The sequence below is a fragment of the Dermacentor albipictus genome, chromosome 1, assembly GCF_038994185.2.
Source record: "Dermacentor albipictus isolate Rhodes 1998 colony chromosome 1, USDA_Dalb.pri_finalv2, whole genome shotgun sequence".
NCBI lineage: Eukaryota > Metazoa > Arthropoda > Arachnida > Ixodida > Ixodidae > Dermacentor > Dermacentor albipictus.
In genome coordinates, this window is record NC_091821.1 from 201,294,377 (window position 1) to 201,312,495 (window position 18,119).

The window sequence follows — 18,119 nt, forward strand, 5'->3', positions numbered from 1 at the left end:
TAGGGCAAATTTTGACGCTATTAATATTGAGCTAGCTAACTTTCTTGATCCTTTCCTAAGCCAACTTGATGATTGCACGGTTGATGAGAACTGGATCGCCTTCAAAATTAAGATACATGAGCTCACCGATAAGTTTATTCCCTCAAGTGTAACATCATGCAATGTTAAAAAGCCCTGGTTCAACTTCAAGTTAAAAAGGCTTTCCAACCAGAAAAACAAAACAAAAAAACGACCGTATCGAATAGCGAATAAAAGTGCACTGGCATCAAAATGGGATGCTTATATGGAGGCAAACAATACCTACACAGAGGCTATAATACCTGCCAAAAAGGCATTCCAAGTACACACTTTGCCCACAATGCTTGCGAATGACCCTAAACAGTTTTGAATGATAATTTGGTCACGCTGATTGATTCCAGTGGTTCTCCAGTACCTGATGATGTATATCCCCATGTCTTCAATTCTGTATTCTGCAAGAACATTGTTGTATGTACTGACCCTGTGCTTCCAACTCTTGGGGGTTGCAATTACCTAGCTATGGACTTTATTATCATTGAACCTCTTGGGGTCGAAAATGTAACTAAAGGTCTGAAGTTGTCATCATGTCCTGGTGCTGATTTGATTAGCGTGAAATTTCTGAAAAGTATTGATGTTTATTCATCTGTTCTACTTTCAATCATTTTTCAGCAATCTTTAGACACCCATCGGCTCCTTGCAGATCGGAAGGTGGTACCACTTCACAAGTCCGCCAGGAAAAATTCGCCCTTCAACTACCGTTCCATTTCCCTCACCAGCATTCCTTGCAAGGTTCTTGAGCATATTTTGTACTCACATTTAGCAGTGCACTTAGACAATAATGAATTTTTCACAAAAGCACAACATGGTTTCCGAAAGAACTTGTCTTGCAAAACTCAACTTCTTTCTTTTGCTCACAGCCTTCATCTTATTCTCGACAAAGGTTCATTCACAGACTATGTTTTCTTTGATTTCGCTATGGCCTTTGACAAAGTGTGTCATAAATCGCTTCTATTTAAACTGAGAAAACTTAGTCTTGATCCTAACCTGTTTGCATGGCTTGAACAGTTTCTCTTTAATCGGTCACAGTACATTGTGTCAAATAACCATATGTTCCCATTTAATACCGTAGACTCTTTTGTGCCCCAACGATCAGTTATAGGCCCTCTTATTTTCCTAATTTACATTAACCATTTACCCAATGATGCTTTTTCTAACATTTACCTTTTCGCAAATGACTGTGTTATCCTCCAGGAAATCTCAGACAAATCTGATAACAGATTCCTACAAAATGATATTAACGCCATCTCTAACTGGTGTGATGTATGATTAATGCAACTTAACTAAATGTAAATGTATGTGTGTAACTCACAGCAATATTCCATTGCCAACCTACTACCTTAATGATACTCCCCTAGAAGCCGTAACCTCCTACAAATACCTAGGCATCCACATAACTTCGTCACTTTCCTAGTCAGTACACATCGATAAGGTAATTAACAATACTAACCGCATGCTAGGCTATATTCGCCAAAATGTTTCTTCTGCTCCTACTTCATTAAAGTTAATCTTATACAACATGCTTATTAGGAGTAAAATGGAGTACGTCTCATCCATTTGGGACCCGCACCTCGAAACCCTTATTCAATCACTTGAACTAATCCAAAACAATGCCGCGCGTTTCATTTATAGCAATTATAGACACACATCAAAAGTAACTTCCATAAAAAAACTCCACTCTCAGCCTGACGTAAGTGCATTTGCCTTGCTTTATTTCATAAGCTATATTTCCACAATTCCTAACTGCGCGATAATCTTATATCATCTCCTGCCTACATTTCCTCTCGCATTGATCATAGCCATAAGGTTGGAACAATTCAATGCCACACCAGAGCCTGTCACGAATCGTTTATTCCTAGGACCTCTCAGGAATGGAACCACCTTCTTGGCGCAGCTGTTGCAATCAAGGACAACTCAAAGTTTCGTTTGGCCATATCAAACATCATCGCTCTCGGATACAAATAACTAATCAATTTTGCTCTATTCCTTACCCACTTTTTGATGCTTTGTTATTCACTAATGTGTATTTTTTTATCCGCTCCTCTCTGAAATACTTTGGTCTTGAGGGTACAATAAGATAAATAAAATAAATAATTAAATAATTAAATAAATAAATAAATAAATAAATAAATAAATAAATAAATAAATGATGTGCTTCCCATTATGGCAAAACTGTGATGCTGCTGTTGATATAAGCAGTCATACAATGGTTTTTCTCACCTTGCTTTAACCACACTATCACACTGAAAGAAAAACTGTACGGCAGGAGTTTTCATTTCTCCTAGCACAAGCCCAATGCTCACTATACTGACTTGCAAGCAAAGCCTGTAGGTCAGCATGCACTGGCAATAACTTGCCTAGCATACTCAAGATTTCTGTTAAGCTGTATTTTCTAGTGCTTATTGCAACAATGTTCAAACCACTCCATAGTATACTCAAAGGTAACGAACTAGGTCCTGGTGAAGAAACATCCACACGCCATCCGGAGCCAGTGTTGAGCAGGCTAGTGCATCGGAGGCCATTGTAGGTCCATCGCAATGGGTTCTCTGTCAAGAATGGATCCTGCTGCACCTCACTACACAAGATGTCAATGGGTGACTGCTTTTCACCGGCTGCCTTGGGGAACCTCTTGGCCCAATTTGAAGGACCTGCACATAAGAGATTGAGAGTCATCAGCGGAGAAGAAATGCCTGCTAATATGCACCAAGACTGCATAAACTGAATCCTAGTGAGACCAAGTTACTGGGCACTGCAAATTCCATTCACTATATTCAATGAACAAAATTTAGTAATATTTCTAATAGAAGCAAATAAAACTACTTTCAAATAAGCTAATTACAAGCCTGCAAATTTATTTTGCTGGCCAAGTACATGGAAGGAAGGCTGCCTAGAGAATCAGAGGTGTGGCACTCTGATAGCAACTGCTGAATAATTTTATCCCAGTAAACAAACAAGCAAGGAAGCAAAAAACACATTTGCTATCAATAGGTACACAGAAGCATCCGACTGTGCTCTTACAAGATACTTTTCTTTTTTTTTTTTTCACTGGAGCAATTAGGTATAGACCACGATGCAACAAAGATAGCAAACTGCAGGGTAATAACAAGCACATGATGAAGTAATTGATGGCTCAGCATTTATTTTGGCTATTCGAGATTCCTTTACATGCACTGAAATCTCAGCATAACCAGCACTGTTGCATTTCAGCCCAAATTGGAATGCAGCCGCCAAGAACAGAAACGGAACCTACAACATCAAGTTCAGCAGCAAACTGCAGCCACAAAAGCAAGAAGGTCTGAGACAAGCAGTATATGTTTATGCATTCTGCCTATTTAGCTTATTTGCAATGATCTTTCAGTTAACCTTCAATAGGTTCAGTTGATAGCCCATGTTTCAATGCTGAAATTTTAGACCTCCTTTCAGTAATAATAAACTTTAAAGGGTCCCTTCACAAGGTTTGGGCATTGCAAACAGGCAACCAAGCAGTATGTAGATCATGTCGTGATGATCATGTCTGTAGAGTATTACACCAACGGAGGCTGTGAAAAGAGCTGAAAATTCAAACAGGAGCCCACATGCCCTTCTTGGAGATGCCATGGTCCCCATCAGCAGAGAGGTCGTATGTGTACTGCTTTTGTGTCAAAATGCATACCAGCTGTAGCCTCAGCATCACGTGCAGTGCCTACTGCACACAAATAGCCAGCAGCACAGAATAGGTCCAGGATATTCACAAAATTTAAAGCGCAAAACTGCCCATGGAAATGCGCCATGCAGCAAGAAGAGAAGCTATACAAACAAAATATGGAGGTAGGCGTCGTGACTAAACATCATAGAGGCCCTTCCCACTCAAACTGAAGAAGGCTGGAGGAGGGAATGTCACTCACAGGTGCTGGTCACGGCAATGGGAGAGAGCTCCTGTTGCAAAGATGGCAGCTCACTTACTTGCACCATGGACTCGGAACATTTGACTTGCTCCTACCTCAATTGTTACTGAACCCTTTCCAAAGATTTTTTGTGGTAGAACACACCCTGGAGAACATCTACAAGTATATACCCAAAATTTCCAACAGGGCCTGGTGAAGGCCCTTTAAGGGAAATTCCACAAGCAGGCTCTCCAACACAGTTAAGGTTTCAGTTCAGTTAAGATTTATTTCAAGGACTTTGACTTGAAGCAGTGTGTCATCACCTTCACGGCCAGCATTAATGCCTTGTCTTGGTTTCAAGTGAGAGGCCAGCCATCTTCAGACTATACCCAGTGAGCAACACAAGTTTTTTGCACAAAACTTCATCACACCAGCTCTCTCCATCTCCATGCTTCAAAACATTGTTCCTGACAGACAGTGATATTGTTTCCAGTAGACAGGCATTTCACATTGCTACATTACGATTTTATGCAAAGCCACAAAGTCTAAGCAAATTATTTTAAATACCCAAAGCTTAGCAGCCAGGAAAACTACTGTGCTGTAGAATTATGAAGCAGCACAAAGAGCAGGACACTGTCAGTATGGTAAATGAAATGACAACAAAATTTAACAGTAAGGAATGATAAGTGGATAGTTTTTTTTTAAGTAACCGTTTAAAATTCTGTTAAGCACAAAAAATGTAGTAGAGATATGGATCTTTCTGATTTTCAACTTAGTTTTTTTTTACGTTCCTATGGCAGGCTTTATTTGCGCTTTAATCATTGTGGTTCCACACCAAGTAATTAAGTATGTATATACCACATATGCAACACACCTTATTAGACATTTATTAACCACCTCATCCACCATAAACATATTCAATTAACCTTTCACACAATGCACAGCAAGAAAAGCTACCGTAATTGGCACTTTTCTGTGCAGGCATTAAATGCTAATGTGCATACATATTCCGACAGTGAGGAGATGTCTATTGCCCACAGCAAAGCAGAAATGCAGGTATGCCTGTTCAACACTTCAAGAAGAACTGGATGTTCATGTCATCGCACCCGAATTAACATGAGAATATGGTGACTGCCATGATTTCCAGACGAATCTGTATGCAGTAGACAAGGGATACGAGAAAATCGCATTGCACGCTGCAAGTTCTTGATACTAGTGAAACAACTGTGGGTGAAGAACTCGATCCAGGGGTACAAGTACTTCCAAAGCAACTAATCACAGTTTCCTATTTTCATTTAAAGTCTACTAACGAGAGAGTTTTCTTTAACATTCCTATATCCATATTTTATGTTCTTTGCATACTTCGGGGTGTAAGTATGGCAATAATGGCAGTGCCCGAGCTAGTGTTTCTAGTGCACTTTATTTCCTTACTATTCTTATTGCACCCCGCTTTTTTTACTTCCTTCGTTACTGGCTCATTTCTCTTGTTCAGAAATGAAAATAATGATTCCAATATACAGCAGCCGCAGGAATAGCACTCTACCACGAAAATGTTTAGAATGACGAACGTTGAAAATGTTCGGTTTCAGCCATCAAAGCGCGCAAAACCGAAACTGGGAGGAGAGGTGCGGCTTTGGGCTCGCTGCAGGCTCCCAGTTTCAGTTTTGCACGCTCTGATAGCAGAGATTTGTCATGCGACAGTTCTGTGGGTAACCAGATTTTTCCAGATCTGAAACTTGATGTGGCTTGTACAAAGAGTTTGCTTCGATTTTCCAATTATGATGAGCCCACTGAAATTAAATGTTCAAAAGCAATTATTATTCTGAATATGTAATTATAGATTATAATGCATTAACAATTGAGCATTTCGATTTCTCGTAGATGTAATGGCCACCATATTGAGTAATTTAGTTCAAGGGTGAGAAATATGCTATCTCCCAGAGGCAATTTTTAAAAATTGGTGCAGCTAAAGAAAAACACTATGTTCTTCACACGTGTCTTGCAAGAGTAACATAGATTACATGGCGGCAGGCCGCAGATAGTTTGATCAGCACGAGTAAATAATAAATGCATGATGTGTGCCCATGTCAGGATTAAATACGGTTAAACCTCGATATAACGAAGTAGGTAAAATATCAAATTTGCTTCGTTATATCGAAATTTTGTTGTATTGAAGTTCGACCTTTTATGCAAATAAGTACTGTCGCCGATCGATTTGTCTTGCATGGAAAGGTGCCGCAGAATTTTCCGAATTATCGGGCAATCTAAAAAAGCAAATTTGAATGAGAAAACAATTCACTTTAATAAATTTGGGAGTCAGCGACGAATGATGCGGTTTCATGTCACGTCGACGATATCTTCACATAGGCAGTACGAATTAAGCGAAGCCAGCCACGCTTTCGCGTGAACCCCACTCCCGCGGCTGATAGCGTCATCCCCAGTGGGACGACGCTATCATGAAAAGCGCCGGCAGCGGGGAGCGAATACTTCGTCTACCTCTCGCTCCAACGGGTCACCGAAATTCGAGATTACGCAACCTTCAATACTAAACGCGCGGTAAGACAGCTTACACGATGCCACGCTGTCTCAGCACGTCCACTCTTTGAACACGCGGCAGATTACCTCTAAAGCAGGGTATGCGGCTGCGTATACGCTCAGCCGCGCTACCATGCGCATCCACGGTCGAGACGCGCGCCAACTTATCCTCCTTCCTTGATCGCGAGCTCGCTCTCCTCCCCCTCTTTCCCTTTGCTCAACGCGGCGAGGCATGCGTGAAGCCACCATCTTTGGTTCTCACCCTCGCACACTTTCACTCGCACCTAAAGCACAAAGTGTGCGGGGCACCTGCATCCGCTGATGTTACTATTTACTGTCTCGGCATTCCTTTGCTGCGGAAGCGAGAGTTCCCTATATTGAAATCGCATACAAACACACTTCGTTATATTGAGGTTGTAATTACATGGCGTTCTATGAACAAGAAGTTATGAAAAGTTAAATACTTCGTTATATCGAGAATTAAGTTATATTGAATTTCGTTATAGCGAAGTTTAACTACCTACCAAAACGAAATGTCTGCCCAAAAGCCCTTTCTTTTGATTTCGAACAGATGGGAGCCATCCAAAAATTTATGCCGGGCTATCCAAAGCGCTACGTTGGCCTGTGGTTGGCGCAATGTAGGCCGACGTGAGGCCACGTGAATCCCCGTGCTCCTCCCAAGTTACATTGCCAACCTTGGCCCAGTAAACCCTTGGTCGGTCATCATACGCCTGGCTAGGGTTGTACCAGACGAGTTTTACCCATTGGGGTACAAGGAGGTGTGCTACCCTCTCCACAGCAGAGGCTCTTTCCTGTTGCTGACCCCCCCTTGTGGGCGCTGGTCGACCTGCCATGCGCCCACCAACGGCCATTCTAATCTTCTCCATATCGAAAGACATCAAATGACGTTTGTGTCACACCCCGCCTCCCTTTTCTTTCGTCTCCCTTTTATTGCTACGCAGAGCATTTCCAGAGTCAGTTTAGCGCGCTCTGCATTTCACGGGACTCGCCGCGCTATTCGCGATGCTGTAGGCTCTTCGCAGGTGATGCGAGGGCACGCGGGCTTTTGTTAGATCTCCTCGCGACCTACACCAGTGGAATACCATCGCAGACGTGATCTTCACCGATGGTGAGCTTGTCTGTTTGCAGTACTAAAACCACTGAAAACGCGGAACGCCTTTCAAGAATGGCCGACAAGCATCGGACGGCGGTGCGACAGAACAATTGAGTGACGATTGCGTCTCGGCAACAGCCCTGTAATTTAAGAAGCCCATAAGTCCACATAATTGTTGGTTATGGGAGTTCTAAAAGGAGGGTATTGGACGTACGTGGCCGCTTGCGCGCTGTTTATACCGTGGCAACCACTATTGCGCTTCCATTGCAGATCAGTCAGTGAATCATTAAGCCAGCGAAACTAAAATGCAGTTACCTCTTCAGCGTGGCACTGTATACCGCTGCTGGATGACCCCGCAGACTGCAGACGGGAGCTATCGATCGCTGCAATGGCGAAGAATTCAATGCCCATAAAATTTTGCCAGACAAGATTTTCAAGATTTTTGTCATTCAAGAAACCTGCGAGAAATCCCTGCCAGCGCTGAGGCCTCTTCACAGGTGAGCGAAGTACAAAACAAAATACAACGCGCTTACGAGAATTTGTGTTCGAGACGAAACATCAATTAAAAAGACACGATTCAGCGGATGACACCAAATGTAACTTACAAGACAAAGGAAGAGAAAAAAGACACAGAATCCTGACAGGTTTAGCGTTTACTAGGAACGGTCGTACTTGCGTCGACCCAAAGGAAGAGAATCCGACGAGTGAGTACGGTTGTGTAAGCGCTGGAGCAGCACGCTGTCGAGCGAAAAAAACACACAAAAAAGACTATTGTATGTGTAGATGCTCGACAAAAGAGAATGTTTGTGTTCACGGGATGCCACATAGGTATGCAATGAAACAAGCCACGTAGTCTCGAGCTGCTCGAGGTCAGCACGTTTTTAACAGCTCTGCTGCCATACCACCCCCTTCAGTTTTCACGGAGCACTGCACCGTCAGCACCGCTCCACCAGACGAAAGCGTGGGCCTTTGCTAAAGATGTAAACACTCGCATTTGCCTGACGACTCTATAAGACCCTGGAAGAAGGAGGCTACCGAAGAACAATCAGTTCGATCGAAGGCAGGTATAAGGAACGGCACAATAACAGCGGTAGCGTGCCAACAAGCACTTTTACTGTCGTTTAGAATCCGTGCCTCCAATTTCATCGCAATTATCAAGACCACTCAGAAGCAACAAGTCGATTTGTCCGCGGAAAAACAGTCGTAAAGAAACTGTTCAAATGTGCGCAGTAATGCCGCGTGTGCGCGCTTGAAATTACAGCCGAAAAAAAAAAAAAAACTGCGCGGTGTTTTGTATTGTTGGAAGCCCACCACAGCCACTCATTATTTAAATGTCACGCTCCGTTCGTGTACTGTCCGCTCGCAAAAAAAAAAAAAAAGGAAGGGAGAAGGGCAGAACGCGCTTCTGCAGTTGCACAAAAAAACGATACGATCGAGCACGCGCGCCTGTTTCAAGCAAGCACGAAAATTGTTTCATGAAAAACGAGTTACTATGAATAGACGAAACACTATCGACGTTGCGTGATGAACGCTGCACAAGCAAGATTTCAGGGCTGCACGGCATGCGCAAGTCTTTGCGCCTGCCGAGTAACAATGATAAACGATTCATTACGCTTAAAGGTTGAAAGGCGGCCTTGGTTGATCGAATAATGCATCTATTTTTCCAGCGTTAAAAGAGTTGGCGGAAGAAATAAGACAGGAAACATCCATCACTCATACTTTCAGGCCAAATAAATAAACAGCTAAATAGTAGCTCAGCGCAAAGGAGGCCGATACGTTCCTGCAGAATTGCGAATACAAAAACCATAACTACAGAATTCAAGAGCGCCAAAAGAAATTTCATTGTAGGCAATTTTCGAAAAAGGCCCTCCCAGCTTACACCGACTGCGCAACTGAGAGAAAGGGAAAACAAATACGTCTGCGTGTACTCCCTTTTTCTCCGTCTTCCCTCCCTGTTATTACTTGTCAACGTGAAGAAAAAAAAAAAAAAAGACGAGAGAAAGCCCTGCTGGCCTCACTGTACCATGTCTGTCAAAGAAAACCGGGGACAGATAGGTGAAAGTGAATATCAGGTCTTCTGCAAGAGTGCTGACTTTATTTGATTACTTACTATTACTTTTTTTCTTCATTTTGTCTCTTCTGCACTCATACCGGGATCAGCGCGCACATAGGTATAGCGGGGTAACGGCCCCACTGACGCGGCTTTGAAATCGGACGTAAACGCCGCACATCAATTCTCCTCGCTATGTTTTATCTCTTTACAAATTCGCCTGGCCAATTCAAAGCACTTCTGTAGCGCTGAAAAACAGGTTATCGAACCAAAACTGAGATGAAAACAGACTAAAAAAGAAAAGAAAAACTACTTCTGTTTGAACCGGAACTGAACCGGAATGTTTGGATTTTTTTTTTTAATCTCCGCAGTGAAACTGAACATACAAAATGATGGTTTTCGGTTCAGGCTGGCCACATTTTCTGAAACTTTTCATCCATGCAATGCCTGCACTTGTGACTCAACTATGCTACCGTACTATTACAAATCATCTTCCCCTGATTTTAGAAGCAGCAACTCTATTAATACGGTTTTTAACGCATAGCGTCTGGGGAGGGGAGGGGAGAGGGGGACATACATGTTAGCAGAGAGCTTTAGAATAGGGGCCCCAATATTTTGGGGTCCCAAAGAGCTTTGCGGGTGTTAGCGTTGGGGCAACACTCGTAAGCGTTTGGAATTGATGACGCGAAATAGTTTTCCGTTAGACGGAGACCTTATTGACCGCTGAAAAAGGTCGCAGTTTCACCCGAAAGGCGAAGCATCGATTGCGATAGCGAAAAAGTTATACGAAATAAGGATAGTAGTTTTATCGGCCATATAAACTTGGAAACATTCGCTAGCCAACTGAATTGACAAGCGTATGGTGTCACAAGCAAAGATGAACACATCACATTCGATGAGCACGGACACTCGTTGTCAAAACGCTGGTGTGAGCAAGCAAGGCAGCAGCAGCGAGTGACCTTCGTGCGGTCTATCGCTTCAACGCAAGACTCGGGAAGAGCGGCGAGCACATAGCGCGCAGAGAGGCATGCATGAGACGTCTGCAGATCCCTTGCAAATACGGCGCGCACGACCGCGCGCGGCCGTGCAAATTAAGCATTTGTTGGCGGATTTTTATTATACTTTATTACTGTTTGGTTATGCAAATAAATCTGAACCGGTTCCAACCGTTATTTTTTCGCTCCGGAGTTGAACCACAATTTAGCCGTTTTCGCTGAACCGAAACGTGAACCTGAACCAGAACGAGAACCGGAACGAAAAAACTTACGGCTGCCAAAGGCCTTGAAAGACAATAATAATAATAATAATATTTGGGGTTTTACGTGCCAAAACCACTTTCTGATTATGAGGCACGCCGTAGTGGAGGACTCCGGAAATTTTGACCACCTGGGGTTCTTTAACGTGCACCTAAATCTAAGCACACGGGTGTTTTCGCATTTCGCCCCCATCGAAATGCGGCCGCCGTGGCCAGGATTCGATCCCGCGACCTCGTGCTCAGCAGCCCAACACCATAGCCACTGAGCAACCACGGCGGGTCCTTGAAAGACAAGATTTACTATGAACACAAGCAGGCTCTAAAAGCCGATTAACATAATCTAAGTGGCCGTCGCGATAATAAAAATAAAGTACGGTGTCTTAACGTCCCAAAGCCACACTATAGGGGTATGCGAGACGCCGTATCGAGTACACCGGTTAATTCTGATGGGGTTCTTTAACGTTCACCGAAAGCCCGGCACATGAGCACTTCTGCATTCCGCTCACATGGGAATGCGGCCGCTGAAGCCATTCTCCCACTTGAATAGTGTGTTATTAGGTGACCATTGTAGCGCTGCAGCGGCACTGTGAAATTACTAGTCTAAGCCAGACACCACTATAGAAAATTCAGCAATAAGAACATACTTTTGCTTACGACATTAACGCCAATAAATCAGTGTCATTTTTAAACATGTAAGCATGTCAGCAAGCACGCTTGTCTACAGCTGTGCTTCGAAGCAAGACGACATTTTCGCGCTGTAGTTCAGCTTAACAGCGGTAGACACAGTTACAGGGGTCACGTGGTATCCACCTGCGTACTTTGAACCTTGCGCAGCATGATAGTTTACAATGCGACGCCGCTCTCGAGCGTTCTCAACAGAAGTGCGGACGATGTTAAAAACTTTACTGATCTTAGTAATTGATAGTCACACTGAACTCTATAATTAATTAATCAACTAGTTAAAAAAAGACATCTCGCAAGCTCTATAACACTCGTTGGCGATTTTCTTCGTTGTTTTACTGTTTAGTGTTGTACACGCTCTTGCCGCACATACACAGAATTCGCTGAAATTTGTAGCGACGTGGCTGGTTCTACAGCAACTGTTTCATAAATAGCTAGGAGCACCTCGCATACAGGCTGGGATAATGTGACGGTTCTACTCCTATAATTTTTTTTTTTCGCACTCCGCCAACGTTATCACCATGATCGGTGGGTCGCGAGCGGCGGTTGAATTGAATCGCTGCACTGTGGCACATACCGCCCCATGGTACTTCCAAGTAAACCGCTGGCACTCAAGTTTCACACAGAGGTAGCCTTATTCTGCTGTAGATTCAGTTTAATACCACGTTTCCGAGCATTACTTACCTGTTTCGTCCACAAGTGCCTAACGTGCGTATCTCAGGCGACGTGACTGAAAACATATCGATGCCGCTGCAACGGAACGATGGAGCCTTCTGTCGCGGCAATGGTATACATCGAAGTATTATTTTTCCGCAAACCGGAGCTGAACCGAAAAGTTACATTTTTTGTTTCGCTTGGAACCGAAACAAAAACGACAAAAAATATCGTTTAAAGTTCAGGTTGGTCAACTTCCCTGGAGCTTTTCATCTATGCAATGCCTGCGCTGTTCAACGCTCCTATATACCTCTTTTATATTGCCGTCATATTTTAAGTCGCAGCGTCGTTAGTGCTATTTTCAACGTGCCGTGTCGTAAGGCAGGTATGTAAATAATACACGTACGTGAGCGTTTGAAAGTGGTAACCGTCAAATAGTCATCTAGTGGTGGGAGGCCTATATAGAATCCCTGAAATGAAGAAGCACTTTCCAACTGGGCGATAGGTGCGATAGAAATGACGTAATCCTTTTGACGTGTGCTTCTACGATTAGTATCTTAAGCTATACTTACAGCTTGAAGAAGAGCACCCATGCCATTTTTTCTGTCTTTCCATGCAGCTGAGGACTGCCGTCGAGTTCTTGTACAAAATAAGTTTAGCTGTTTTCCAGTAATTATTCGTAGTTATGTAAACGAACATAAACTGGTTAAAACCGGTTTGAAACGTTATCACCTAACCGGAACGAAAGTGTTGAAATTTGGGCTTGTTGGCACGTCACCTTGGCGGTTTCTTTAGGGTAGCGCAACCAGCTGTAGAAGGACGCAAATAAACAAGACACACATAACAGCGTCAACGTTTATGTAAACGTTGAACAGCGGTGCGTGCGCCTCCTGTTCCTTCTCTGCGTCCTTGTACTAGGCGCGCTACACTCAAGTAACTGGACCGAAAACGTGAACGAAAAAGTTTCGGTTTGACACACAATATTTTCGCAGGAGTCGTGGCAAATCGCGCTACCGTTCTCTTGCAGCGGAATCAATATTTCTTTTTACACCATGGAGCCGCCGCAAACGATATCCACTTTGAATTTATTGTGGACGAAACGGGGGTAAGTAGTGCTCGCCAAACGTGGTATTAAACTGAACACACTGCAAAATTCTACATCTGTGCCGAATTCGAGCGCGAATGAGCCAGCGGTTTAGTTGGAAGAGTCATGTACACATGGCAATCGTATACTGATGCAACACTTAGCATATGTTCCCAGGACTCTTAACAGCAGTCCGTTTGAATTTTCCCGACGTTAACGCGAATGCATGGAACCTGCTTCTCTGTTTACAAGCAGACGACACAGTTTAATGGGCGCCGCCTGGTACCGACATCTTGTTCAGGGAAGTACTCAAAGGGCACGGCGAAGCAGAACTTGCTCGAAGCGAACAGCGAACTTTAAGCAGCAACAACACACCGACAGTGTAGAGTACAGGGTGCTATGTTGCCATTGGCAAACAATATTTCCCTCATTTTTTACGCTATTTCATTTCCGCGTAGCCCCGCCAATGCGCGCACAAAGGAACGCGCGCACGCGCTGAGGCTTCGCTCGAGGCACCAAACGCTTCTCGTGAGAGAAGCAAGCGAACCTAGCGACACGGCCGAGTCGACCCGCTCCTCCAGTGGGGGACCGCGGTCCCCATGGTCGCCGTAGGCGGTGTAGTTCTCCGGGAACGCCGCTGAGCCAACGAGAAGGACGGCCTGGTCGGTCGAGCAGGCCGTGCCCATCGTGAGTGGACGCGGCACGGACTGCGTGGTCTGCTGCAGGGCGCCCGGGGGCCGCTGAGGACTGCTTCAAAGGCACGGTCTTTGCGGACCTCGAGCCAAACTTTCAAAAAACAAACCGCTATAGTCTTCTAACGGGAAGACGCACTCGCTTGGCGCACAACACTATAGCACGCGCGCACAAAATCTGCATGCAAAGTTCGTTATGCACACAGATAAAGAAGAAGAAAGAGAGAGAATAAAAACGACGAATGCCACGGATCTTTATAACACGTTAAGTTTTAAAGTTATCCGGAACCACCGCGTCTTTTTTTTTTCCGCTTCTTAATTTTTTCCTAGGCATGTCAACAAACTATATACTGAATTGCGACAAGCACGCGCAGAACTGCTAAACACACTGGAAAAGATCGACGCGGGCAGTGCTTTTCTAATTCTTATATGTCGTAATTAAGCTCGCGAGGGTAAGTCGTATCTATATAACGTACGTTAACAAGGGCTTATCGTAAGCAAACTTTGCAGCTGCATGAAGAATTCTCTTGGTCTAGGACAGATCGAGTATCAGTCACGCTCAGGTGCTGGGTTTCATTCCTGCAAAAAGGGGGAATTTAAATTTTTCTTCAACTATAAAACTTGCTCCTGGGGAAACGATTACTTTCATGGCAGTCTGGCTGCTGCATTAAGTTCTGATGGCTCTCTTCTAGGCCACGATAATTATGTAGAAGGCAAATTTTCACCTTTAGGAAACTCCCTGCGCCAGCCAGGCTTCTCTGAAATTGATTTGTTAATTGCCATAGAATTTGCAACGGCAAGGCAACTGCGAAGCTTCTCTCCTGCCTTCTGCGCAAACTGCGGCGCTAAATGCGTCATTTTTCTCTTCGTTGTATCCCCGTTAAATTTCTGTTTGTCTTTCCATTCTTCTAATTATTCGAACTTGCGGTGCCTATCAGCTTGCGGATTTGTTGCCACGTCGAGACATTTCAGCTGACGTTACAGTCCGAGCGATCATACAGGGTGTTTCACGTAACTTGAGCCAAACTTTAAAAATATGCGAATGCCACGTGGCTAGACCTAACCAAGGTAACCAAGGATTTTTTGCATTCCGCCTAACTACACACTTTGTCTTCATTAATTAACAAACATCACAATTATTATAATTAGATGAAAAGTGCGAATGAGAAAATTGTGGAGCAACATGACAACTCCCGATACAGCTTCCTGTAGCTCAATATATTTTACATAAATGCTTTGCGGGCGTGACAGAAGCTCCCGTATACACGCATAGTGCCTCGAGCGGCCACTCGCGCGGTGATTTTGCGTGCATTTGCGGGCTTCTTTTACGCTCGGAAAAACACTCTTATGTAGCACGTACTGAGCAACAAAGAGCTGCATCGGTAGTTTTTCATGTCGATCTATAATTTTGTCATTGATAGTTTTTATCTAACTATAATATTTGAGAAGTTCATTAAATAATTAAGGCTAATTACCTGATTAGGTGGAATGAAAAAGTAACTTGAGTATCCCCAAGCGACGGCAAACAAGATTACCTTGTTTCTGTCCAGCTACGTGGCATTCGCGTATCTTAAAAGTTTGGCTCAAGTTAAGCGAAACACCCTGCACATGCGTGCACCTAACAGATCCTTTGGCGACGTTGCGTGGGAATGATTTGGCAAGCAAATAATTCCCAAGCAAAAGTTCACGTTTAGGACTACGTTCACGATCAATTCGCTGAGCAAACAAAAATGCTCCAATCAAGTTGACTGCTTGGCATGCGATGAACTCTGATCAGTGTCGCGTACTCATGGTTTCACGAGAACTACTGGCACAATCGGAACGCCGCACAGCAACAGATGAGTGCAGCTTGTTAGCGAAATAATTACTGGCACCGCTCTAAACTCGCTCGAACCATCAACGCGCACTTCAACAAACGCTAGAACATTCATGAAGGATGAGAGCAGCAAACCACTCACCGAGAAGGCGCCCGATTGAAACAGTGAAAGCAAAGAGAGTGAGAGAGATAGCGAAAGAAAAAAAGACTTTAGAAAGGCCAAAAAGAAAAAAAAAACGAGAGAATAGTAAGCTGGGAGAAATGGACGCAGTTATATTAAGGGCGCAGCAAAGAAGACGGCGGAATCGCAGAGCACTCGCGTAGCGCGCGGCGACGATCCTCTCAGCGGGGGGAGCGACGGCCCTTTGCGATTCGCGGTGCTCCTTTGGCATAGCGCGCGCAAGCTTGACGAGACGGAATTTATGAGCCGCCCTCCTCGCCGACCCTTTCCCACCCTCGCAACCCCATGTCCGAATCCCGGCGCATGTTCGGAGCCGCGGCACGCGATAAGGCGGGTCGAAGCCACCGCTTCGAGCGCAAACATCGCGAGAACAGAATGTGCGGGCCAGGTAACGATTTTCGCGGAGGAAACCTTTTACAAAATGTTTATCGTGCGCGCGTCTGTAAGTGCCGCGGCCAATACCGTTGAACACACACACAGAAAAGAAAATGCAAGGCAACAGATGCGGAACTGCAGGCGCGTGATGCAGAACTCGAAGCACGACACGAAGAAAAAGCGCGGTGGACTCAAGGCGGAATAATCGTTTCCCAAGACAAACAGTAGCCGCGCCCGGCGCAGATGAGCTGCGCGTGCTGAGCGTTTTCCCTTGTTGTTGTTGCCTATCACGTGTGCGGCTCCTGCCCACGATGGGGGATTGGCCAAGAAATGGGTGGATTATTCCAATATGGAGCATAAATTTCTGAATATCTATGGAATTAGCATTGAATAGCGTAGAATTATCTGTTAAAATAAAATCCCGAAAGTCATATCGAATAAGTAATAATTAATTTAATTAATTAATTATGGGTTTTACGTACTAAAACCACTTTCTGATTATGAGGCACGCCGTAGTGGAGGGCTCCGGAAATTTCGACCACCTTGGGTTCTTTAACGTGCACCTTAATCTAAGTACACGGGTGTTTTCGCATTTCGCCCCCATCGAAATGCGTCCGCCGTGGCTGGGATTCGATTCCGCGACCTCGTGTTTAGCAGCCCAACACCATAGCCACTAAGCACACGGAGCGTCGGTCGTTTGTGGTGCGAACTACCATACTCTGCACGGCGCGCAAGGCTCTCAACACTTCATGAAATGCACTGTTACGGAGTGTATGGCTGCTTGAAAAGTGAAGTTTTTGAATCGAAGCAAATACCGACATTTCTTCACTCGTTCCTTAAGGAAAATAAAAATAGGAGAACGATTAAGATCAAATGAAGGTAATATGGTGAAACAGTTTATATCCTTCAAATACCTGTGATGCCATCCAAAAACGAAATGTGTGGTCAACTGACCTGCCTGTCAACGAGAAACTGTGGAGCATGACTTTCCTCCGCGTTCACCAAAACGACAGTAGTCATTAAAGTGAGCTAAACCATGCTAGATGGACGCATAGTTTCGTTCGTTATTATATCAATGCGAATAGAGAGTTTTAGCCCAGCGGGTTTACGGCCAGCGGAGCGGAGCGGTCTCCACCGTTGCGCCAGCGGAGCGGCGCGCGAAAAAAGAGTTTTAGCCCAGCGGATCACCCGCTCGAGCGGGGTAAAGAGCGGGGAGCTCTGCTGCCCCACCTAGTGGTTCGAATAGGAATTACTGAGAAATGAAATTGAATTACGCTTGCTTTTATTATGCAATAAATGTTGAATAAAGATATATTACATGTTCTCAGTGCATTATTTGTCAATAATGTACTGAGTATTAATGTACGGGTCAGCGCGGCACTCGCCGTCTTCGATGCAGAACTGCCGGCGTTCATGTTCGCGGCGGCCGTCTTGCATTTCCCATACACGCCCGCGCGCCCTTACGCACGCTCGCGCGCTGCGTATACGCTCCGCTGGGGAGTGCTTTCCAGCGGGCGTAAACGCTGCTCCGTAAAACCGCTGGCCGCCTCAGCGTGGTGCGCATGCGCAGTCGCGTCTCCGCTCGCCCGCTCCGCTCCGCTGGCCGTAAACCCGCTGGGCTAAAACTCTCTAATGTCTGTCGATATAGCTCAGGAAATGCGCTAAGTATAATGCCCCATTATCTCACGCCAATTTATTATTCAGTGAAGGAAAGCCAATGCGCCGAGCAAACAAAATCCTTCAA

General features: G+C 44.6%; 1 protein-coding gene across 9 annotated transcripts in view; it reads right to left on the bottom strand.

Annotated features, from left to right (window-relative positions):
- Window positions 1–18,119, bottom strand: part of LOC139054128 (carbonic anhydrase 1-like) — a 129,794-nt gene that overhangs the window by 31,821 nt on the left and 79,854 nt on the right. For 7 of the 9 annotated variants that reach the window (XM_070530726.1, XM_070530722.1, XM_070530727.1 and 4 more), the window contains one exon: window positions 2,526–2,723. In XM_070530726.1, coding sequence (XP_070386827.1) covers window positions 2,526–2,723 — 198 coding nt within the window. Of the gene's footprint in view, window positions 1–2,525; window positions 2,724–13,858; window positions 14,098–15,961; window positions 16,223–18,119 lie in introns of those variants that run through there. The other 2 variants (XM_070530723.1, XM_070530724.1) reach the window with 2 other exon arrangements.